This window comes from Acomys minous (assembly GCF_964271855.1).
Source record: "Acomys minous genome assembly, chromosome: 9".
Classification (NCBI taxonomy): Eukaryota; Metazoa; Chordata; class Mammalia; order Rodentia; family Muridae; genus Acomys; species Acomys minous.
The window spans coordinates 77677947-77704209 of NC_140490.1; the positions used below are offsets into that span (position 1 = coordinate 77677947).

The following is a 26263-nucleotide window of genomic DNA, read 5'->3' on the forward strand; positions in this document are numbered from 1 at the left end:
GGTGTGTTTTAAAGCTAGGCAATTACATCCCACTGCTCTCCTCCAGTTGATTATAATCACTGGAGGAAATTTACTTTCTTTATCAATTTTAGAATCAACTTGTCAGCATTCAAAAGTAGCTTGTGGAGATGTTGAGTCAGATTGAGGTGATTCTGTAGGTCACCCTGGGGATAAGTGACAGCCTGTATCAGTCATTACTGTTTCTGATTTTTATTTTTTTTTACAAATGGCAGGCACCCTGTACTGAAGGAGCCTCTTTAGACATCACTTCTATATCCTGTGTATGGCATGATTTCTTACAGTCCTGGCTATATAGTTTAGTGTATTTTACAAACTCCATATGATGACCTGGGTTTAAAGGCCATATGGATTTATTAAATCTTTACCAGATATTCTACTAATGACAAAAATACAGTATAACAAATAGAAAAATGGACTATCCATGAAATTAGTCCATTGATACCTATATAGTAAATAATTTCTAATAGATGAGAATTTAGTTTTGTTTCAACTGTTTTATATCTATATCTATATCTATATCTATATCTATATCTATCTATCTATCTATCTATCTATATCTTCTTCTTTCTTCTTCTTTCTCCTTCTCCTCCTCCTTCTCCTTCTCCTCCTCCTCCTCCTCCTCCTCCTCCTTCTTCTTCTTCACCATCATCATCATCTGTTGACCCAAAAAGTTAGTAATACCCTATGGTTGTCCCCACCTCTTAGAGACAGCCCTTCCTGCTTGCCTTTGCCATTCCCACACTGCCCCCTGGTGGCCTAACATTCCGTTGGTAGCAGTTGGTGTACCAGTCCACATAAACCTAGAGAGATTGTAGGCTTTTCTCACTTTTCTGGAGGGCACTAGGCTGAAAGAACAGCTTGTGTCGGTGCTACTGGAATTCACCTGGTGAACGTACCGTGTATGGGTTTCCTTTCTTGAGGTGACTCAAAACCCAACAGAAACATCTTAGGAGAAGAAGACTTTGTTTTGGCTCACAGTTTCAGAGACACAGTCCACCATGGTAGGGAAGGCATGGTGGACTTCCTGGTGGTGGGAGCATATGGTGACAGCTCCTCATATGGTAGATCAGAAAGCAAAGAACTAGCAGCAGAGGTGGAGGACAACGTACAAAAGCCTGTTCCTGGTGACCTAAGTCCTCCAAGCTAGGCCTCACATCCCAGAGCTTCCAAACAGAGCCAGCTCCTGGGAACCACCTGTTCAAACATGTGAGCTTGGAGACAACGTCTCAGACTCAAACCCTTACACAGGGGTGCTCCTTTCTTTGCACTGGATTGTGAGGCACTGGATAGCGCTCTAACCAGCAGCCTTGTTGCCTTGGCAGAGCCGAGCTCACTAGAAGATACGCAGATCTGAAGTCATTAAATGCAGGGTAATAACAGGGCATGGAGGGGGGACCATCCCAGCTGCAGATGCTAGCTGCCATTACTCAGCCTGGCAGGCCTCTGCCTGCAATTCTGGACCTGCAACAATCCTTTCAAGCTCCAGCAAGATCTGTTTCATAGATTGGCAGGTCTTCCAGCTTCCCCCGTGCCCCCTCCCCCCAGGGAAGTTCAGATAGCTTTGGTTTATTTGGTAATTTCTTACTTTACCCATAGTGCAAAGTTTATAGAACAAGAAATAAGCGCTATCAGGCAAGACTGCAGATTTCCTTATACTAGATACATGGTATTTTTAATTCTAATAAGGGAGGTGTCCTGTCACCTGCCTGTCCAAATAGACGACACTTTTCCTTAAGCCAGGTAAAAAAAAAAGGCCACTTGACTACAGTTGTCTGGGCGTCTTGGAAGAGAGAAATAATGTCAAGGGTTTGGAAAGCACCAGCTCAGCACTATGCACTTGGTCTTGCTGTCTCCCTGCCTCAGCTGTTCATGGCTGACTAGCATTTCATGCCAGACTGAAGATGCTGCCTTTGGATAGACCCTTGATGTTAAAAATACTTCAGCTGGATGGCAGGATGGCTCAGTAACCAAAGCACATGCAGCCACTCTGAGGACGTGAGTTCAATCCTCAAGACCCACACAGTAGAAGGAGAGAACCCAGACATGTCCCATGACATCCACACTCCTACTATGACATTTGCGTACACATGGACAGACTCCCACCGGTGTTTAACTTCCTTAGAGAAGATCAGCTTAGTTTTCCTAGACTACAGTTGTGTAGCCCAGACCCTGCCTCTCTGTGCACTGCCCACAGGATGGTCTGCCCCAGCTTCGCCTCTCTCTGCAGGCCACATTGCTCTTCTGGCACTTCCCCACACCGCCCTTGCTTGCTCTTCTGGACCTGACCATGGCTGTAGGAAGGTGTTTCCATTATTCCCAGACCCCACAGCCCTCCAGTGGCATTAATCCACGTTAATGTGAATTTTGGTGATAATATCACTGATACATTTATGGGCTCTGCCTCGTCAATTCTGAGGCTTCCTGTCCCTCTTTTTGATGACTGGGAATAATGGAATGCCAATTTTGATTCCCATTGCTGCCACAATAAACCCATGCTCCCCAATGCCACTCACTGTTTCAAAGCCAGGAGGACTTTTTTCTATGATAAAGGTCCCCAGAAATAAACACCTAAAAGAAAACTCTAGTATTCTGTCTTGATGTGGCTTATTAAGGCTAAAGGCTTTGACGTATTACAATTTTTTGGACCAAGTCAAGATAAAATATTTGTAGTTGAGCCAGGCCTTGTTAGAGCCTGTAATCCTAGCTAATTGGGAGGCTGGTGCAGGAGGATCAAAGGTTAGTGGTTGGCCTGGGCTACCAAATGAGTTCAAAGCCAGCCTAGCCATCTTGGTGAGACCCTGTCTCAAATTTTAAAAATGAAAAAAATGGGAGCAAGGATATTTCTCAGTTGTAGAGCACATACCTAGCCATAGGTCATCCTTTTGCACTATAAATAAATATGCATATATGCAAATATGCATATATATACATGTACAATATGATGGTTTCTATTGCTAGGAAGAGACATCACAATCACTGCGACTTTTATAAGGAAAACATTTAACGGGGGCTGGCTCACAGTACAGGGGGATAGTCTGTGATCATCATGGTGGGAAGCATGGCAGCATGCAGGCAGACATGGTGCTAGAGGAGGAGCTGAGAGCTCTCCATCTGTAGCCACAGGCAGCAGGAATGGAAAGTGAGCCACTAGGCCTAGATTGAGCTTCTAGGACCTTAAAACCCAGGCCCCTAGTGACACACTTCCTTCAACAAGGCCACACCTCCTAATAGTGCCACTTCCCATGGACCTATGGGAGCCATTTATTCAAACCACCACATTATATATATGTGTATATTTACACATGTATACATACACATGTGCGTATTATACACATATGCATTGTACATATATACAAACACACATATACATATATATGCATATATGTGTATACATATTCACCTGCATATACACATAAATACACAAACACGCATATATATACTTGTGGAAAGGCATGGAAAAGCCAAAGGTGTCTAGAACTTAGTTGTTTTCTTATGATAGTCTAAAAGTGTTTCCTTAATCAATAATGAAATTGTACAGTTTTTAATTGATTGATGCCAAGGCTTCTCTTCTTGTCACTTCAGAGCTCTCTTGACTGTGACAAGACATTTGGGTTTCGTGAGTGAGTTAGAATTTCTTGTGGTATTCAGTTGGCCTAGGAGTCTAGTAAAACTGCCCTCATAGATTGTGGACAGTGGAAACAGATGTAACTTTATAGAAACTTGTCTAGCTGTACTTATTGCTAATTGAGTGAGCAATCTCACTTTAAGGGCAGAATTCCAGAGAAGGCAGAGTTCAAGATACATATGGTGGCACTAGAAAATGAGGAGTTACAAATAAGTTCAATTTCCAGTACACATTTTGTGTGCTTCATAACTGCCGATAACTCAAGCTCTGGGGGACCTGATGCCTCTGGCCTCCAAGAGCACTGCACTCAAGATACATACACATAAGTGAAAATAAAAATAAATCCAAAAGTATTTTAAAGAATAATTTTTTAATATAAGAACTATTTTAAATAATAAATAAAATATTTAAAATACATTGGACTAGTCATACAAGTGTAAACTTTTTTTACATATTAACATGTGAAATGAAGTACTCTTTCCTAGGTTCACACACTATTATGCAGCTCAGACAAATCACAGAGCAAGCAGTGTGTGATGTTATACACCTTATTACATGGCCAACAAGCCTCTGCTTCCAGCATCACCGGTATTACAAACCTGGTGTTTGTGAACAAAAGGGATCTAAATAGACATGCCCACCCCTCTGTAATATCCATGTCCTGTGGTCTACCTGTGTTTGCATGTACAAATTATAATCGCCTGTGAACTGTTCTGTGATATTTCTGAACAATAACCAACTCCACTCCATACACAAAGGGAAAACTAGTCTTTCATCTGTGCACCTGTAGCGTTGAGTTTGGCATTACACTCAGCATCTCGGCCTCCCGGTTCCAGCAACAGCTAAGGTTTTGACCCACACTTCAACTTGAGCTGTGACAGGCCTATGTCATGGCATAGAAAACGCACTGAGGAGAAGAACGAGCTAAGTGTACACAAACCTGCGGATTTGTTCTCATCAGAGCAGTGACAGTGGCATTTCTTTCACATTTTTGTCCTTCTGTATTTAGTTTTTCATCCACAGTGAAGGCATCCCTATGCCCAGCCTCACTTGATCCCTGCCCACCACTGTGCTTTGTTTGCTCTGTCTTGGCTTTTCACACACGAGTCCTGAGATGTTGGTGCTTATAAGTACAGCCAGGATTATATTAAGTGGAGACAAACTGAGATCATTTCCTTTAAAATTAGAACAAGGCATCTACTCTCTTCTTTTATATTAAATATAGCATCAAGGTCTTAGCTATAGCAGTTACACAATAGAAAGGCATGGGGGGAATAAAAATGGGAAGCAAAGACGTCAAATCATTGCTATTTACAGACAACATGACATTACTTCGGTGACCATATAAAATCTACTAGATAAAGCTCCTATGTCTAATAAACACAGGAAAGTTGCAAGATACAAAGTCAACATAAAAATAAAAGCAGTAGCCGTATATATACCAACAATATACCCCAGAGAAAAGAATTAGGAAAAATATCCCATTAAAAGTTGCTTTTTAAAAAAGTACCTAGCAACACACCTAGCTTAAAAAAAAAAAAAAAAAAGACCTCTTCAGTGAAAATTTGTGATACTGAAAAAGTAAAGCAAAGAAGACACTAGATGGTGGGAAGACCTTCCATGTTCATGGGTTGGCAGAATTAATATTGTGAAAATGACTACATTACCAAAATTAATTTACATATTTAGTGCAAGCCTATCAAATTTCTGATGTCACATTTCACAGATCGAGGGGAAAACATAGTACAAGAATTCACATTGGCTGGGTGGTGGTGCCCAGCACTCGGGAGGCAGAGGCAGACGGATCACTGAGTTCGAGGCCAGCCTGGTCTACAAAGTGAATCCAGGACAGCCAAGGCTACACAAAGAAACCCTGTCTCCAAAAACCAAAATTAAAAAAAAAAAAAAAAAAAAAAAAGAATTCACTTGGAACCACAAAAGAATATGGATGCCCAAAACGATCCCAAGGAGTAAGAACTCAGCAGGAGGCATCACAACAACCGACTTCAAGTTACACTATAGAGCTAGAGTGATAATGTCAGCCTGGGACTGGCCCAAAGCACACAGGCCAGTGAAACAGAATAGAGGGCCCGGAAATAAACCAACTAAGCTATGTCCACCTAATTCTTGACAAGGGAGGAAAATATACACAGTGGGGGAGGGGAAGAGAGCCTATTTAATGAATGGTGTTGGTAAAACTGAACCTCCGCCAGCAGAAGAATGAAAATAGATACATATTATTTATTTATTTATCTATTTATCTATTTATTTATTTATTATTTTCATTTCATTTATTTATTTAAATTTTCTTTCTTTTTTTTTTTTTTTTTTGAGACAGGGTTTCTCTGCGTAGCCTTGGCTGTTCGGGACTTGCTTTGTAGACCAGGCTGGCCTCGAACTCACAGAGATCCGCCTGCCTCTGCGTCCCGAGTGCTAGGATTAAAAGCGTGCGCCATCATTTCCGGCCATCTTATTTAATTTTAAAATATATTTATTTGATACTTTTATTGACCTCATCATCTCTGTCTTCCTAGTCAGAACCCAGCTGGCCCCTGTGTTGGGTTCTTATCCACTCTCTTTCATGCTCCGTTGGGTGTTATTTCACAGTAAAGCTTTCCACTCTGCTGAGGACCTCTTCCATGGGTGTGCCTCTCACCTCCCAATGCCTCTACTCCTAGGTAGCTAACCTTTTTATTTTTTGTTCTATTTTATTTTGAGGCAGAATATGTCTTGCCTGGAATTCACTGTGTAGTCCTCAAACATCTGACTCTCCTTCTTCCCCTTCCTGAGCTCTGGCTTACAGACAGACACGTGCTACTAATGCCCATTTTACTCAGTGATTGGCGACCAAACCCTGGGTGTTGTGCACGCTAGGCAAGAGCTCTACCAACTGCATTACACCCTCAGCACTGAGTTAAACCAACTTGGAACACAGTCTTTGTGCTCAGCACCAGAGACATAAAGATGAGTAAAAACATAATTGTCATCCTTCGTGGTAGAGTTAGAACAGAGGTGTGCACAAAATTCACAACCCAAGGAGCAAGGGAAGGTATTGGAGATAAAGATGCTATCTCTCAAGTGATACTAGTGAGGAAGACAATGACTTAAGGCAACGCAGAGACCCCTGAGGATGGGAGGAATCTACTGGCTCAGCCTGTGCCTTAGAAGTAAGGGGGTAGAGGGGAACAGGGACCTACCTCGGTGGTGAGTGGAGGGTCTGCATCAGGACCTGATAAAACTCAGGCTAGTCAACAGGTGTATTAGGTAGGGTTCTCTGGAGGAACACAACTGGCAGAATGGATACCTAGCAAATGTGGGTTAAGTAGATTGGCTTACAGGATATGGTCTCGGTAGTCCAGCAATGGTGGGAGGCCTCAGCAGCCCCAATCTGGCACTGAAGGTCTGAGGGATTCCTGGAGAGGCTCAGGGCTTCATGTTGAAAGAAGCTGTTTACTGAAGTCAGGGAAGGTGGCAACAGAGGTAGCATGCACAGTTGCAGCAACAACACAGTAGATGAACTTGCTAATAAGACATGAAACCAGCAGGCAAAAAGCAAAAGTGGTTCCCCTAATCTTCCTTCTATCTGGACCACAGGTCCTGCCCACGTTTAGTGTGAGTCTTCCCATTTCAAATAATCTAATCAAGAAAATCCTTTACAGGTGTGCCCAGAGGCTTGCCTCATGGGTAAGCTAAATACTGTCAGGTTGACACCATTAGCCATCACAGAGGAGGACCCTAGGATGAGCAGAGAACAGTGAGATCAGATAACATGAATGTGTGAGATAGCTTTCTTTTATCTAGCAAAGCATAGGAGTTTAGAATGAGATCGATTGGAGTTTAAGAAACTCGGTGGACTGGCAGGGGCCCACGGTTATCAGACACAATCCTCGCACAATCAGGAAAGATGGCTGTTGTGTGGGCTTGTCCTGGGGAGACATAAACAGACATCTGCACGCCCCAGATAAGGCACTGGAGCCATGATTCTGTCCATGAGTACCTTGGTGAAGTGAGGCAGCTGGACTTACCTTTTGGAGCATGGATGGAGGGGTTGCCTGCAGAGTGTGGATGACCCCAAAGCTTCTGATCGCTAAAAAATCTCACCCCAAAATGAATGACAGCGTCCTCATAGCTACACAGATGGAGTCTCCCTCAATTAAGCATCCACATTCCACATGATCTAGCATGTCCTGGAGCAGAATTACATACAGCTGTCAGGGGTGTGCATGGAGCAGCCAAACCTTAGGTGAGCCTCCCACAGCTTCCCTCTAAGGGAAAGCTCAATAGGCTTGACCTTGAGGGTCACTTACAAGTTGTCACAATCACTGTCACGAAGGTGGTAATGGCTGTTATGCTCTCAAGACAGCCTTAAAAGGTCGGGACTCACCTGTAATCTTGGCCTAGGGAAGCTGAGATAAGAAGGTCTCATATTTGAGGCCCCCATGGGCTCTCTAGTGAGACCCTTTCTCAAGACAACAGCAGCAGACAGAACTCCCCTCCCTCAAGAGAAAGCATAGCAGCCAGGTGCTTTGCAATGACTAAGTGAATAGGAACAGAGGTGAGACCCAAGGAGGCTTGTAGGGTGGAGGCCACAGAGCAGGCAGGAATGGAGGGGTAAGGACACTCCTATTGAAGGGCAATGTGGGGAATGATCTGGAAAACATGAGCTGCATTCTATGTCCACAGTTCCTTGCCTCCTTCTTTCCCTATATGCACAAGCATTTGATGTTCCAGACCCCAGTGACAGCGCCCTGCCCACCCAACACACACACACACACACACACACACACACACACACACACACATACACACACACACACACACACACACACACACTGTCCTTGCCATGCAGCATGCAGTCTAGTGCTGAAGACAGAGTCCAAACCCAATGCCTCGGGACCTGTGGACGACACTACAGGATGCTGTGGGAGGACCCAGGTCACACAATCCACATGGGGTATTTGGAGAAATCCCATAAGAGGAAGTGATGTGTGAGCTGAGGCCTGGTGAGTGTGGCAGCACCGCCCACAGAGAGGCTTTCACTTCTACTGCTTAGCTTGTCTTCACTTGACCCTCAGAGCTGGTGGTTTTCCTGCAACTCATGAAGAAGGCCACCTTGCTGCTTCTTCTTCTTCTTCTTCTTCTTCTTCTTCTTCTTCTTCTTCTTCTTCTTCTTCTTCTTCTTCTTCTTCTTCTTCTTCACAGACACCCCAGCCCTGAGCTACACCTCCAGCCCTCTCTGGTACTCTCAGTCTGTGGGGACTCCATCAGCATCTCCTGAGTGCTCATAATATTTGGCCTGGCCTGTTTATACCTGGGATTCTTCTCCCCCTGAACCTCAGGTCAAGGTCAGATCCTTGACCTGTGGACACAAGTTCCTTACATGCAGCTTCTGTGCATCAACAGCGCAATGAACAAATGTGGAGTAGAGGCAGGAGCATTGTTTCAACAAGATCAGATAAATAAAGCACAAAATGAGTCTTTTCTGATTTCATTGTTGGGAAATTCACATTAAAGTGGCACAATTAGCAGGCCTGGAAACAAAGGTCCCGGCTTATTTTTTGTTTCATTTTATTTTTTGAGGCTACATAGTCTTGCTGTGTAGGCCATGCTGGCCTGGAATTCTCTTGGCAGTCCTCAGTGGTAGGGCCACAGGCAAGGGCCACTCCACCTGGACATCCTTGATGCTGTTCTGTCTTCAACCATTTCACAGTAATTTTGAATCATTCTCCCTGAAAGCATCTTGGGGGTGAATCTGACCAATTGCATTGGTCTCTTATTCTCTAGATGATGAGAAACCAAATAGAATGACCCAGGCAACACAGTTTTTATTTCTGGGAAACATTGTGTCTTAACAGGGTCCTCTATACCATGAGATCTACAAACCTCTAACGTTCCTGTCTCTCTCTATGACTTGGAGTTTCAGTTCTGTCCTTGTGGCCCACACTCCTGATTCAGTGAGGAGAATTGACTGTGTTGATCTAAGAGTGAGCAGACCTGCTCAGGCCTGTGGAAACTCTGCAGATAGGAAAGGGCAGGTCTACACAGGGCCTTTGAGGTGGTTAATGTAGGCTTGTGGGGGATGGGCTCCTGGGACTTGACTCTGTAACCGTGTGAGGCTGTGCAGAGGCATTCAGGCCCCTTCAGGGCCTCCTTTAGTTCTTACACACACACACACACACACACACACACACACACACACACACACACACACGGGGGGGGGGGGGGAAGGAGGGAGGGAGGGAGGGAGGGAGGGAGGGAGAGAGAGAGAGAGAGAGAGAGAGAGAGAGAGAGAGAGAGAGAGAGAGAGAGGCAAAAGAAAGCAGGACAGAAGTCCCATGGTTCCCAAGCCGGCTGGCTTCGTGGCTGTCCTGGAGAGTCAGGGTCAGGAGAGCAGAAATCCCTCAGTTCCTTAGGGGAGGCCTGGCTGGTAAGAATAGGAATGCTCCTGTGGTGGGCAGAAAGTTTTAGGATTAATAGATGTATACACACTGCAGAGAGCTGGGATTGGTGAGTGTGTGCAAGGAAAAAGGGCTTCTTAGAAGATTTAGAGAAAAATAGCAACTACTTAAATATACTAAACACAGTGATGCCGGAGAGTCAGCATGTTCTGCTGTTGTTCCTAAGGCAGTGTGTTGTTGAAAAGCCCACCTTAGTCTTGAACTTGTAATCCTTCTACCTCTGACTCCTGAGAGCTGGTATTGCAGGTGTGTGCCACTGTGCCTGGCTTCTAAAGAAGTTAATGCTTCTTTAGAAACAAAATTCAGACACCTGGTAATTAAAAGCCCTACAGCAAATCCAAGAGAGCCTTCATGTACATGGGAGGCCAGTGTAGGTGGTGTCTGCCTGGAGTGACAAAATTCTAACTGCAGATTCCACTCCAATGATGGATGGAGGGGCAACACTGGGTGATATGATTGGGATTGGACAAAGACGCAATTCCCAAAGGCAAAGCATGCTGGGATTGGCTCTCCCTGACTACTTTATGGACAGCTGTGTGTCCCTCTGAGAGAAGGCCACTGTCATCCTAAGACAGCATTGCCCTGGTAGTAGAAACAGAACCCTAGTCAGAGGAGCGGAGCACTGTCCACTCATCCAGGGCTTGCCACTACATTTTCACAGTTGCTTTTAGCTGCTTTGCAATAAAACTTAAAAGAAATACATAGGGAGGCTGGAGAGATGGTTCAGCATTTAAGGGCAGTGGCTGTACTTGCAGAGAACTGGGGTTCAATTCCCAGCACCCATAGGGTGGCTTATAACCATCAGTCACCCATTTACATGGGATTCAATGCCCTCTTCTGACTTCTGCAGGCACCAGATATGCATCTGGTGCACAGACATACATGCACACAAAATATACATAAAGTAAACAATGAATTAAAAAGAAGACAGAAATCTATAGGCAAGGCAAAGTATTGTGGCCTGAAATGGGTGCTGTGGAGATGAGTCCTCGGCTCAAGTGCCTGCCAACAAGCACCAGAACCTGAGTTCAGATCCCTAGCACCCATAACAACTGGGTGTGGTTGATACATCTGTATCCCTGACACTGGCTGGGGGTGGGGGTATAGAGACAGCAGACTCCTGGAGTTTGCTGACCAGCCTGTCTAGCTAGTCATAAGAGACATTGTCTCAAAAGATAAGAAAACAGGGAGATCATTGAGGGCTGTGGACATGGACCCAGTAGGGGGCTGTACAAACTCAGGCACCCACCAAGGAAGCTAGACTCCCTGTTCAGATATAGCCGATGGACAGCTCGTTCTCCACGACTGGGGGCTGGGTTGGGAAATCGGGGACTGCCTCTGACATGAACTCTGGTGCCTGAAGTTTGATCACTTCCCCTTGCCAGGGAGGTCCTGTGGGTACACAGAGAAAGGGGATGCAGGCTATCCTGATGAGACCTGATAGGCTGTGGCCAGACAATAGGGGAGGAGAGCCCTCTCCCTCCTGCCAGAGGTCTAGGGGAGGAGAATAGGACTGAAGAAGGAGGGAGGATGGGAACGGGAAAATACAAGTGAGGGGATAACAATCAGGATGTAATATGAGTAAATTATAATAAATTTTAAAAATGAATAAAAAGATAAGAATGATATGGGGGATAAGTGGGAGACATCCGTCATCAACCTCTATTTTCCATATGCATGTACAAACACGTCATACACACACACACACACACACACACACACACACACACACACACACATTTTAGCCTAGACTGGCAAGTCTAGTCCAAGGCACAGTGGAAACAAAACAAAGAAAACAGTTTATAATAAGGATAAAATAGGGCAGGAACCATGGTTGCATGCCCTCAGGTGTTTGAAGTAAGACCTTGGTCTGTTTCGCCATTGTCCAGTGTCTGCTGGAGCAGCTACATTCTAAGCACGGCCCACATTCTAGGTTGAGTCTCACACCTCAGCCCTACTGAAGAACCAGCCTTGAGATCAGTCAGATCCACGCACTTAGTGAGTAGATACTTAACTAATGAGGAAATTGATATTGCCATTTACTTGTGGACATGATTTTAATGCAGGGTGCTTTTTGTTTTTTAGGGAGAAGAAAAGGACTTTCCAGACAGCACTGGAGATCCCTTTTCAGGTAAAAAGTATTGGCTGGAGCTACCAGGCAGCAGCACCAGCCAGGCAGATTCGTTAATATTATTCAGTGAATGTGTGCACCATTAACTTGTGTTATGTGTGTGGCTTTGTGGCTATTTGACAATCAGCAGTTAGCTTTAATCTATGTTGATGAGCGTGTGTGTGTGTGTGTGTGTGTGTGTGTGTGTGTGTGTGTGTGTCCTAGTTTTTTAGACAAACTCTCACTAGGACCTAAAGGTTTCTGATAAGGCTAAGGTAGCTGGCCAGGGCTCTCCACTCTGCCTTTCCAGCACTGAGCCCACAGGTGCCTGTTACCACTGCTGGCTTTGTTATGTAGGCTCTGGGGCCCAAGCTTGGATGCTTATGCTTACACAGCCAAGCACTTTACAGAATGAGCTGTCTCTCCACTGAACTGTAATTGTTTTTTAAACAATAGCATGTGCTTAAGTAACCAAAGCATAGAGCTTGCCCAGTGCCTCTTCACTCTTGTCGTGTTTTCTGGATACAGTAGAAGATGTTGCTTATTTCTGTGACCGAAACACCTCTGCAGAGCCTGGTATCAGTACACACATTTGGAACTCTTTGAGTGCCTGAGGAATTCAATTATTGAATGTGTTTTGATGGTGAATTCTCAGACACTTCCATATAATCCCTTCTGAAAGGTCCAAGTTACACCAAAGAGGGCAAGGGATTGTGGGAGGGGAAAGCCTATCAGAATCGTTTATAACCTGCATGCAGAATAGAGTGACTTTCCATCCTAACTTGGCAGGACCATTGCGCAGCAAGGTGTGACTTCATCCAAGTGTTCTCCCAAGCACTGTGCCAGTGTAGAACTGGAGAGAGAACCCAGGGCCTTCACATGTTAGGCAAGGGCTCTGCCACCCACACCAAGGACTGCATCCCCAGTCCTGAAAATGTCTGGAGAAGCTTTTTTTCTGATCTGGTCCTCCTTTGTCTGTGAAGGGTAGAGAAAGTTTGGTATTTGGGCCACCCTTGGGACCCTGCTCACTTCTTGTTCTGACTGCCACTGCCCTGGAGTTACTCCCCTCTCAGCTGTGCATTGAAGCCCTCGAGGGAGCTGTGACAAACTCTCATGCCTTGCTGCCACTCCACACCAACTAAAATAGACCTTGGTAGCTGGCCAGCTGTGGGGAGGGCTCCCCAGGAATTGGAGAGGATTGCTGGGTTCCATCCCTAGTGAAGCTGAGGAAGACTTGCTTCTCAGGAGCCATTACCCACACCCACGGCTGTCCACTGGGCTGTGCTAGCTGTGTGGTAGAAGGAGGCATAACAAGGCTTTCTCATCTTTCTTTTGTGCTGTGTCTTATGTGGTCCAAGCCTGCCTAGAAGTAGCGATGTAGCTGAGAATGCCCCTTGGATTTCTGATCCTCCTTACTCTCTACCCATTGGACTATCTCTACATCCCCTTGCTTAGAAGTGACCAATGGGACAGGAGTTATTAAGGCACCTAAGTGAATTTTTATAAAGGCCTGACTATACTATTTCTCAAGCATCTCCTCTCTTCCCAGATCTAGAACTGACCCACAATTTTGTATTTGGAGACCAAGCCAATACTGTTTGCCAGCAACATGTACTTCCTGGGGATGGCAGCCATCTTCCCATTCTCTCACTGTTATTTCTCCCTGCCAGTTCTGAAGAAGTGACACACATACTTGTACCTCCTTCCCTGGAGAGGCAGAGTCCTCACGTAGTCACCTACTTTACAAATCATCTTTTATTTCTTTTTTTAAAATATGATTTATTTATTTTGTTTTGGTTGTTTGTGGTTTTGTTTTTCAAAACAGGGTTTCTCTGTGTAGCCTTTGCTGTTCTGAACTCACTTTGTAGACCAGCCTGGCTTCAAGCGCATAGAGATCCACCTGCCTCTGTCTCTCAAGTGCTAGGATTAAAGGCATGCGCCACCACTGCCCGGCTCAATATTATTTATTTTTAATGATGTGCATGTGAGCGGGGCTATGTGCATGTGAATGCAAGTGCCTAAGGAAACAGAGGTGGGCACGAGATCCCCTGGAGCTAGAGTTACAGGTGATTGTAAATACTCTTAACTGCTGAACCATTTACCTCACCAGCCCCTACATTTTTAATTTCCAGAGAGAAGGGCTAGTTCCCTGTCATCATCGTCATTTATCCAGTGCCTACTGTATACTCAGGGCTTATCGCTTCAGAGGTATTGGGTCATGATCTAATTTTCTCCATGTCTGATTTCTTTGTTCTCAAATCTCGAGACATCTCAAAGTTTATCCTTTCAGGTAAATATTCCATGAGAAGTATTTAAGGTATGGAAGGGGAATAAATATATTTCATAGAAAATAACCCTGATAATTAAAGGTTTATTATTTTCTTTTCACTTTCTTAGATAGGACCTTTCTATGTAGTCCTGGCTGGCTTGGAACTAGCTATATAGACCAGAATCACCTGGGACTCACAGCGATGCATGTGCCTCTGCCTCCACATGCTGGGATTAAAGGTGTGCACTACCACATCTGACGTAGCTGGTGATTTTAGCAGGCAGTTAAAAATCTTCCCATGGAGCAATTCATATGGATTCTAGTATTGCTTTCCCACCTCTTTCACTGAGGCAGGTCTTTCAATCAAACCCTGGTCTTTCCAGCTGGCTTGCTCTGTGGGTCCTTTCTCTATCTTTTGAGGCTGGAGCTGGAGTTGGGCTCTCACACTCACATAGCATTTGCAGGAGGTCTGGGGGGTCTGAACTTGAGCCCTCATACTTGCTTGGCAGTTGTTTTAACCACTGAGCCATCTCCCCAGCTGGCCTCTGTTCACATTCCTTACCCTCTTACAGCCACCACTCAGAGACATCATTCATAGCTACCTGTCATCTTATAGTAATGGTCACATCCCCACAACTTTCCAACCCTGTGATCTTTAGACAGTGTTGTATAACTGACGTTGCTCAGAGGCCGTGGCTACAGCATGGCACCAAGGGTGTTAGCAAGTGACTTCCTCGGACCTCTTCCCCACTAATCTCACCTCCCACTCATGTTTTTACCTTCTGGTTATAAACAGTGATGACAGGACTGATGTGGGAAGGGGTGCCCTTCTGGGATGGGAACCAGTTTTTGGGTGAGGCCCAAGCTAGAGCCTGGTGTGCTCCTCGGCCTACCTCCAGCTCCCTGCACACCCTCAGGCTGCTGGCCTCACTTCAGACGGAGCCTCTGTGAGTAAAGAAAACAGACAAAGCATTAGAGTGATAAGAAAGCTATAAATTCTGAATGTGCACTCTCTGCCACTACTCATGACACTTGTTTTCAAATATGCACATGGAACAGACAGACCAGTTTTCTTTCTTTTCGAGAACTTTTGAGGGGTTGGGCAATCACAATGACATCTTCACATACTAAGGTTGGTGGCAAAATCTGTCAGGGAGGTCAATGAAATGGGAAAGGTGCTCTCACATGGTGGAAGAGAGAACTGGTCCCGGCAATTTGTTCTCTAAGCTTCATAGAATGCAGCACACCCATTCCTGCACACATACACAACACACACACACACACACACACGCACGCACGCACGCACGCACGCACGCACACGCGCGCGCGCGCGCACACACACACACGCATGCACACACATACACCAACCACCACCACCGCCACCACTACCAATACATGTAATTTGTTGTTTTAATTGAAAATCCCAGATTGTCCTATTTTACCAATAAAGACTCAGTAGCCAGATGTTGGGTGAAAAAGCTGCTAGCTCAGAGAGGCAGAGAAAACACCCAGCTGACTTTCCTACTCAGCTCACATGCCAGTAGAGAAGGCCCAAAATGCTCATTAGGTCAGTTGACAGCCCAGGAGGAAAAGGCCAAAAAATCCAAGGCCAAAGGCTTGTTAGCTCAAGGCCCAAAAAGCCAAAGGCTAAGGAGCTGAGGCACTCAAGAGTTAGAGAGCTAAGAGTCGCTAAAGAGCTAAAATTCCAAGAGCTAAAAGTCTTTCTTCTTCTTCTATAGGCTGTCTTAGATACCGGCCAACTCAGCCCCTCCTACTGTTTAATCTCTGTCAGCAGGTTTCTTGCTCCACCTCTTGATTTAGGGTTAACTTTATTAAATGCTGTGTACAGATAGCTCTTGGATTAAAGGTGTGTGTTAGGATTCAGCCACACCAAACAAAAGACAGGTTTTTACGGTTCATAATCTCAGGGATCACAGTGGGATCAAAGACAGGTTTTTACAGTTCACAGGCTCTGGGATCAAATATCCTGCAACAGCAATTTAAAAAAATAAAAAACAACTGTTGATGTGAGCACAAACATGAGTTGGTCCTGGAACCCACAATCTGGCCAATGGCACTACATATACATGGGTGAGAAGGGAAGATGGAGTCACCAGCTCTAGCGACAACTGCTATCAGTTGAACAGCCTTTCTTGGCCTATAAAGCAGTGGTTCTCAATCTGTGGGTCGAGACCCCCAAGTGACCCTCTCGCAGGGGTCATATATCAGATATCCTGCATATCAGATATTTACGCTATGATAGCAGTAACATTACAGTTATGACATAGCAATGAAAAGAATTTTATGGCTGGGGTCATTACAACATAAGGGTTGCAACATTAGGAAGGTTGAGAACTGCTGCTTTAAGGGGTAACCCTGTGGGGCTGGAGAGAAGCAGCAGTTAGGCAAGTGCTTGCCTTGCTGAATGAGGACTTGAGCTCTATTGCCTGCAGCCATGGGTCTGTGGCCCCAGCACTAAAGAGGAAGAGATCCCTGGGGATTTCTGGCCAGCCAGCCTACCCTAGTTAATAAACTCCAGGCCAGTGAGAGATACTGTCTTTAAAAAAAGAAAAGAAAAAGAAGACAAATAAGCTCATGGGTAAAGTCCTTGCTGTGTACCTACCTAAAGTAGGAGCCGAGTGCCTCGGAGGCATTGCATATCAGTAACCTGAGCAGTGGGATCCCAGATTCAGGTGCATACCTCAGGCTTCCTGACCAGCCTCACCAGTTGTCTCCAGGCCAGTGAGAGACCCTGCATTCAAAAAAGGAGGGGAGGGCACCCAAGAATTGACACCCAAAGTTGCTCTCTGGCCTCAACACATAAACACAACACATGTGCGCACACTTACATACACACAGAAGAATAATATTGTGTGCACAATGAGGAATGACTGTTCTGGACAATTCCAAGGAAGGCTGTGTGACACTGAGATGATGTCACCTGTGTGTGTGTGTGTGTGTGTGTGTGTGTGTGTGTGTGTGTGTGTGTGTGTGCAGGCCCCCTGGCTAACCTGTAGCCTCTCTGTCATCCTGCAGGTGTCAGCAGAAACCAGGAATGTAAGGAAGGCTGCTCTTGCTCCTCCTGCTCTCCCAGGGTCCCCACCATCAGCGACTTGCTCAATGATCAGGACTTGCTAGATGTGATCAGGATAAAGCTAGATCCATGTCACCCAACCGTGAAGAACTGGAGGAATTTTGCCAGCAAGTGGGGCATGCCCTATGATGAACTGTGCTTCCTGGAACAGAGGCCCCAGAGCCCCACGCTGGAATTCTTATTCCGAAACAGCCAGAGGACTGTGGGCCAACTGATGGAGCTCTGCCGACTTTACCACAGGGCTGATGTGGAGAAGATCCTGCGCAGGTGGGTGGATGAGGAGTGGCCCCACCGGGGACACTCGGACAGTTCCATGCGCTTCTAGAATCCTCTTCTGGCACTGGCCTTTCTGCTTGCTGGACCAGTGTGGGTCACAGGGACTATGTACCTGCTCTTATGATTTTCAGAAGAGGATGAGGAATGGGGCAGTGGTTGTCCCTGAAGCTAATGGCTTTTGGAAGGATGGGTTCTGTGTTGGTGGCAGGTATTTGTTCCTTTTTGCACATCTGTTCTAATTTAATATTTGAACCTGGAATTGGGGAAGAATATTTTGTAAGTCACATAGGGCCAAAGCCTATGGTTGGGATAGAATCATGCCAACATGGAAAGAAAACAGCCCTCTCCTTAAATACTGTCAAAGATTGCAGCGGGATCCTAAACTACCAATGTCTCTGGACATGGCCTTGTCATGCCATGCAGAACCTTCGCATTCCCAGCCTCACAGAAGATGGCGTGGAGAAGTCGCCCTGGCCTGTTCACTGCTACTGTTTCTGTTGTAAAAGGCCTAGGAGATCAAGAGGATACTGTATGATGTGGCCTGGATACAAGGGCCATCTTTTTTATTCAAACACTTTTATAATCTGTGAGTTATCAAGACTGTCATTGGATTTAGTATTTTTAAGAGAAATAGAAAATGTGTGGTTCGTAGAAGTACAGAGTGGGTTAATGTCATGGGGATGACATTGGCAATTGTACTCAATATGCCCTTTGGAGGGCTGGGGAGATGGCTCAGTGGGTAAAGTGCTCACCATACAAGCACAAGAACCAGAGTTCAGCTCCCCAGAAGCCATATAAATGAGGGGATGATGTAGCAGCCCTTCTGTAATTCCAGCATTTGAACATCAGAGGTGGGGAATCCCCAAAGCAAGCTGGCTAGCTAGATGAATCGCATGGGTAACCTCTGGGCTCAGCTGAGACTCTTTCTCAGTGAACAATATAGACAGCAATTGAGGAAAATTGTCAGCATCAGCTTTGGGCTGTACATACACATGTGTGAGCACATACACATACACACACACAACACACACACACACACACACACACACACACACACACACACACATACACACACACAGAGCCTGCTTGTTACCCATGGCTCCTTTTTTGCCTAGGGATGGAGTTGAGGACTTTGAACTTGCTCAGCCAGGGTTCTACCACTGGGCTACACCTGCACCCCTGTCATTCATGATTTTTATTTTTATGAAAGCCTACAAACAAAGCTGAGCATGATGGCATACACTTTTAATCCCTGCGTGGTGAGCTAGTAGCTGGTAAGAGATCTTGTCTCAAAAAACCAAGGTGGACAGTGTCCTGAGGAGCAACATCAGAGATTGTCCTCTGGCTTCCACATGCACGTGTACACACAAGCTCACAGACCCATATGCATATACAGTAGTTAAATTAAAATAATCAGAAAGGAAAAATAACTGACAACACAGGACAGAGATATTAAGATGAACTCAAAAGAAGGTGTAAGCCACCTTTTTTTCTCTATCATAACAATTAGGTTTTTCCTTAGGTTGTTGGTATAAACAAAATCAGCTTCTTCCAGAGGTCCTGAGTTCAATTCCCAGCAACCACGTGGTGGCTCACAACCATCTGTAATATGATCTGGTGCCCTCTTCTGGTGTGTATGAAGACAGGGTACTCATATACATAAAGTAAATAAATCTTTTAACAAAAATCAGCTTCTCACCCAGAGTGGACTCTAATCAACCAAGTGTAGATTTATTTGTATGAATGTTTTGCCTGCATGTATGCCTGTGTACCACAAACATGCATGGTGCCTGCCGAGGTCAGAAGAAGGTGCCAGACATCCTAGAACTGGAGTTACAGATGTTTATCAGCCTCCACATGGGTCCTGGGAACTCAAGATCTACAAGAGCAGCTAGTGCTTTTTAACAGCAGAGCCCATCTTCCCAGTCCTTAAATGCAGATATTTTAATAAGTAGCTTCTCAGGAAAATAGAGATTACATGCATCATGGGCCTGATCTAGGAGGGGAGGATGAGGGCAGTAGGCTTCTAACATTTCACAGATGTGATTGGTTGCCTGGCTTTCTCATTAAGCTGTCCATGCCATGCTCTGGCTGTTCTCACAGGGTCTCCCAGCCAAGCTGCTCTCATACTCTCACACTCGCTGTGTAACAGAGGATGACCTCACACTTCTTATTGCCTGCCTCTGCCTTCCGAGAGCTGGGCTACCATGTCTGGTTTCACCCTCACTTCTTAGAGCAGAAGCAGCTGTAGGGAAATGAGAGAGCTTTGGAAATCACTCTGCAGGAAGGGACTCAGAGGTTGCGGGGGGGGGGGGGGGGGAGTGGCAGGGCAGGGGGGGAGTGGATGATGGAACATTAAGAGATACCAGCCCTAGTGTCCCAGTGTATCCTATAACCCCCAGGGGACAAAAGGAGTATCTTCCAGGCTGACACATAAGACATATCTAGCCAGGTGTTCCCAGAAAGCCCCTTTCTACTCATCTCCACCCAAGCAGATTTGTCACTTGAGCCCAATTTGTGGTCACTGGAGGCACAGAGGCACTGGAGTAGGGAGAACCCGCCCTCCCATCTCTTCCCTTTCATCACCCTCCTCCCACCCCCTCCTCTCTCCCTGCCTTTTCTCCACCAGAGAAAAGAAGGGAAGAGAGAAACTTTAACCCTTTATCCCTGGTGAGAAGATAGAAAGGTACCCTGTTCCTAAACCCTCCTCCTCCTGCACAGACCAAGGGCAGAGGTGCTCAAGGAGCAAGGGTGTGAGCTAGCTCCTGGCTCTCTACCTATGTCCTCAGCTCAGAAGAAGCCCTGCTCTACTTAAAGGCTAGGCCCAGACTTGATGGTTTGGAACACAAAGCAGCTGAAATAATGGCTTCCAACTCTCTCCTGTGGGCCACAGTAGCACAAACAAACAAACAAACACGATTAAACTTTAAAATATCCCTAATGGTACTGATTTTTAAACCAGGAGTTAAGATGATCCCCTCCCCCCATAGAAACCCCTACAACTGATTCATGGTGATTAGGGTAAACCAATAGGGTTTCACATAGCCCAGATGCCCCTGAAACTTGCTATGTAGCTGAGGCTGGTCTTGAACTTATGATCCTTCTGAATTCACCTCCTGAGTCCTGGGGTTGTAGGGATGTGCTACTATGTGCAGCTACACTTGAGTCCCACACACTACAATCTCCCAGAGTGAATATTTTTCATCCCTGGCCCAGGTCAGCCAATCCTCATCACCATCACTTTCAGAGGAAGTGTTTCCAGCACTTCAGCCTCCTTCTTTAGAACACAGCTGAGGTTGTACATATCCACTGAACTTGCCTTTCTAGCATTGAGTCAAAACTGCCAAGCAGGGCTTGGAGAGAAGACTTGGCATTTTAGAGCATTTGCTGCTCTTCCAGAGAACCTGAGTTAAGTTCGCAGCACCCACAGGAGTTGGCTTGCAACTGCCTGTAACACGAGCTCCTGGGGCTCTAACACTCTCTTCTAGCCTCCAACAATACCCATACACACATAGAATACACTTACACACACACACACACACACACACACACACACACACACACACTAGAAGTGAATCCCCAAGAGACAATGCCAAGCTAGGGCTGTGTATGTAGCTTAGTTGGTAGAGTGCTTGCCTAGCATGCTAAAGCACTGGGTTTGATCTCCAGAACTGCATAAACTGGTGTGGTAGAACAAGCCTGCAATTCCAGCCCTTGGGGGGGATAGAAGAAGAGAATGAGATGTCATCCTCAGCTACCAAGTCAGTTTGAGGCCAGCCTTTGATATACGAGACCTGCTTCAAAAACAAAACAAAAATGTCACGCAAACCATGTGTGCTGGTGCATGACGGTCACCCCAGCTTTTATCTTGTGAGAATTTTTAACTATTAGGAGCATGGTATCAGCAGAGAGAAATGGACTGAAAGATTTCCTCGAGTTCATTCTGACTGTAAGATGACTGATCTCTGTTGCATTAAAAAAAAAAAAAAGCCAAGGAGTACTTGGCTGCAGTATGAATCAGCTTATTGAAAGTTAACTTATGTCCAATAAGTTCTACAGAGGCATAAATACCCTGGTACTTCACAAAGGTGAGAGCTGGGAAGAAGGAGGTCACTTTGTGCCCAGTATCTGTTTTTTTTATTTTATCATTTTTAATTATAGGTCTGTGTGTGAGTATGTGCACATGCATAGGTTTTCATGGGGGCTGGTGGTTGTGAGTTGCCAGACATGGGAGCTGGGAACTGAACTCATGTCCTCTACAGGAATAGTATAAGCTCTTAACTGAAGAACCATTTCTCCACCCCATCATCATTAGCCCTCAAAGAGCTTTTTCCGCCCTGGGAACCTGTGAGCACAATATAATCTGCTTGGGATGAGGTTGTTTTCCTATTACAATGCGGAAATCTCCTTAGCTATATTTCCAAAAGTATTTTTCTTTAAGCAAAATTTTCATCTGTAATGCTCTGTGATGAGGCCATATATATAATATATATTTTATTTGGTTGCAATAGTGTCAAATGAAAGGGAAAGACTCAAAACCACATCGTGAAGCTCCATATGGACACACAGGGACACATTACACCCTCCTGGGGACGCAACGCCAGAGGGCCACACAAAAACATGGCATCGAATATCAGCATGGTGAGGTTTTAACTAACTAGGGCTTGAAGCTGTGCTAAGGTGTCCAATCTGTGCCTTTAAAAGACTGTGTACAAAGAAGCCACCTACTTCTGTAGCTCTGAGTATTTCTCAGTAGTACAGAAAATTGGGCCCTAGATGGGAGACTTTGTGGCTCATCCACAACAGTCACTTTATGTTGTGCTGCCCCCTGCTGGACGATACGCTCTGAATCGGTTTCCTTTCAGAGTGGCTTGGTTAGATGCCTTCCAAAGAAGCCACACTAAGACAGAAAAGGGGTATGATTTCTCTGTCCCTTGGCAAACACAGACACTATAAGGGTGGCTGGGATGAAGCCTCCAGGCTCCAGGATGTGCCCAGTGCAGATGAGTCCCATGGCCTGGCCCTCATCTTTCAGCACTGTGGATGGGTTCGTCTCCTCAGGGACTGAGGGCACTGGTGTGTCTGTTGTGTCTCTCCCTCTCTCAGATTAGCATCCAAAGATGTGATGATGCAGTAGTCTTACCCGCACCAGTCTTCAACCATCAACATTATGAAATGATGTGCTTTTTAAAGACAGGATTAATAACAGAGGCCAAACAGATCTTTCTCTTCTGTCCTCTCCTTTTTAGGCAGTTAAGCAGATTTCATTTGGTTTGGAGTGAAGACTTTCCTCCATGTCGTCATCGTCACTGTCTTCTTCTTCTTCTTCTTCTTCTTCTTCTTCTTCTTCTTCTTCTTCTTCTTCTTCTTCTTCTTCTTCTTCCTCAATCCTATTGTCCCTGTCTTATAATTTTCCTCCCATTTAAAGCCATGATGTTGCTGTCTATGCACTTGTCTGGAGCTGGTCATGTATGCATATCTCAAATCACCTTTTTCCACTGGCCAACAGTATTCCGCCATCTGAGCTGGCAGCAAACATCTGCTCTATGTTCTCACATGTACACACCGAAACAGCAATGCCATGGGCCTAGCAATGTCAAATCACTCTCTACTCTGGGTGCTATAAAACCAAAGACTGATGTCAACCCTTATAACTGAAGGGCACACACTTAAGTTTGCCCAGGCAATGACTGAGAAATGTTTGCTGTCTCATTGCCTGCCTGGGACTCAGACCCACCCTAGGATTCCTGAGTAGATTCCTGAGTCTTCCCTTTATTGTACTTAGAGAGAATCAAAGCCAACATGCTCGGCCAAGTGCTGGGGCTACTGAATTCTCTCTCAGGAGTGGTGGATGGAGCACCTGTGGGTATTAAGACATAGACGTGAAGAGCCTTCGTGGGGCAGGGCCTGCTTTCTTCCTTCCCGAGGCTATGGAGGGGTATGGCTCTGGGAGTTGTATCTGGCAGGGTATCCCTGGGTGATCAGGTGTAATGAACAGACTGAAGTGGCTGACAATGATGCAACTGGAAATGAAATGATGAAGCTGCCCAGCTCTTGGAGGTGTAAAGAGGAAGCACTTTGATACTTCCTAGGTGCTCTGTGTTCCTCCATTTTGTATGATAGTCTAGTGACCTCTGTCTTCTGTAGCATCCCCTTGGGAGCTTGTGCAAGATATTCCAGCCTGGGAAGGCAAAGCTTCTGGAATCCCCACTTCCTTGGGATGCCATTTGTATACCTTGGTGCTGTACTTTTGAGTCTGTCTACATTTGCATCTTCTGTATGATTCTGTTTTTCTTATGAAAAAAGAAAATTTTTTGTAACTGTAATAATGGGTGCTACAAAATTAAAGATTGACGTCAACTGCTGTTCTAATGGGTGCCTCGTTTCTTAAATGTGTATGTGCTTCTGGGAAGGGGGTGTTTTGCATGTATGTACATACATGTAGTGGCTGTAGGACAACCTTGGATGTGTTAACCTCACAAACACACACCATTCACCTTCTTTGGGACAGGTCCTGGAGCTCATGAATTAGGCCATGTTAGATAGCCAGTGAGCCTGTCTCTGCCGCCCTCCCCAGTGCAGGAATAGCAAGTGTATGCCACCATACCCAGCATCTTCATAAGTTATGGGTATAAACTCTGGGCCTCATGCTTGAACAAAAAGCACTTTTCTGACCCAGTCATCCCATAATACCTACCGTGTGTAGGTTCTTGTGTGGTCCTCAGTTCACATGTCTTTTTTAGTCTATCAAGGTATTTGAGCCCTTGATGGTTTTCTGAAATGAGTCCCTGATGCTGGAGATGCTGAGCTAAACAGCACTGCCCTGCACTCTGGGAGTTGTAGACAGGCAGAGTCACTGCAGGTAAGGACCCAAAGGAATGTAGGCAAAGGTGGTCCGGGAATCGGCCCAAGATGCACTGAGCAGGAGGAAAGATGAGCAGTTAGCCTTCTAAGAGGGACTCCAATGTACTGTGTCTATATGTGAAGGGTCATTTCACTATCACTGCCTGCCTCTCCTGACCCAGTCCGTCCCCTAAACTGTTAGATATCTATGGGCACACTGTCTCTGATTGGAGCCTTATCAACACTTCAGACTTGCCTGTTCTACGATTCATCCTTGAAGTTTTGTATCTATCCCACCAGACTTCTCCATGTCAATCACCTACCAGCTACTAGGGCGTTCTTAGGACTCTCCTCCTCTTCTTGCTCTGTTTCCCTTTGGGTTGTATTTGGTTTTGAGACAGGGTCTCCCTATGTAGTCCTGGCTGGTCTCAAAAGTAATCCATCTGAACCACTGATTGTGTCTGTGTGTGTGCACACACATCCATGGGTGTACATGATGTGGGGTGTACATGTAGGGAGGCCAGAGGTCAATCTCCAGTTCTTCAGCATCATTCCTCTGGTGCCGTCCACCTTATTGTTTGGAGGTGGGGTTTCTACTTGGCCTGGATCTTAGGTATTAGATTGAGCTGGCTGGCTAGCAAGCCACACAGACACAGAAACACAAAGATTCACGCCTGCGCGTGCGCGCACACACACACACACACACACACGCACACACACACACCCCTAGCAATCACTGGGATTACAACAGCTTACCATGCAGCATATCTAGCTACTTCATGCTGGGAACCGCCCCCTCTTTAAACTTACTCTGTTCCACATCTCATCTTTCATGTGACTGCTAGAGTGACCCAGAATCAAAAGCAAACAAGTTGTTACTTGCTTGAATTCTTTGTTCTCCTCCTCATCTCATCACATCCAAATCTTTGTCAGTTTAAATGAGGAAGACTCTTTGTGACTCTATCCATGGACCTAAGGTATGCCTGTCTTGAAAATAGTATAGCATTTTAAAACATCATTAGCAATGAAGTCTTATTATTATGGTTGCCTAATTGCAGTTCAAAAACTCAAGGTAAAATGCAATTTCAGAACAACTAAGAAAAAAAAAATGCAAAAAAAAAAAATGCAGCCCGAATTAAACATGCCATTGGTACCTGCATCTGCCCCAGAAGTCGTCCAGACCCATGATAGATTCACTTTGAGTGCTACTCACGAAAACAGGCAGTTCTCCTATATATCGCTTGACAGAAAATACACAACGGAGACTGTTCTATCTGTTCCTGTCAAGCCTCCTGAACTGGAAACAGGCAGGGTCACCAAGGAGATGGAGAATTAATACCTAACTAGCAGATTGGGAAGATTTCAGAGGAGATGGGACCAGATTCCTTCACCCTTCATTCAAGCAACTGTCAACTAGAGCCAACTCTGTGTTGATCCCAAGGAGCTAGTCCAGGGAGATCCCGCCCTGGGCTGCCCGACCTGTGATCTCTCAGGTCTTATGATCTCTCCCCAGAAGTAACAGATTACAGCTTGTTTACCCAGGCAGGTTTCGCCCATTGCAACCAGG

At 45.5% G+C, this 26263-nt stretch overlaps 1 protein-coding gene across 3 annotated transcripts in view; it reads left to right on the plus strand.

Moving 5' to 3' along the window:
- Positions 1 to 24288, plus strand: part of EDARADD (EDAR associated via death domain) — a 47648-nt gene extending 23360 nt beyond the window's left edge. For all 3 annotated transcript variants that reach the window (XM_084796231.1, XM_084796232.1, XM_084796233.1), the window contains 2 exons: positions 12190 to 12235; positions 17520 to 24288. In XM_084796231.1, the coding sequence (XP_084652357.1) occupies positions 12190 to 12235; positions 17520 to 17902 (429 nt within the window). In that variant the 3' untranslated portion in view covers positions 17903 to 24288. The remainder of the gene's footprint in view (positions 1 to 12189; positions 12236 to 17519) is intronic.
- Positions 24289 to 26263: the final 1975 nt, after the last annotated feature.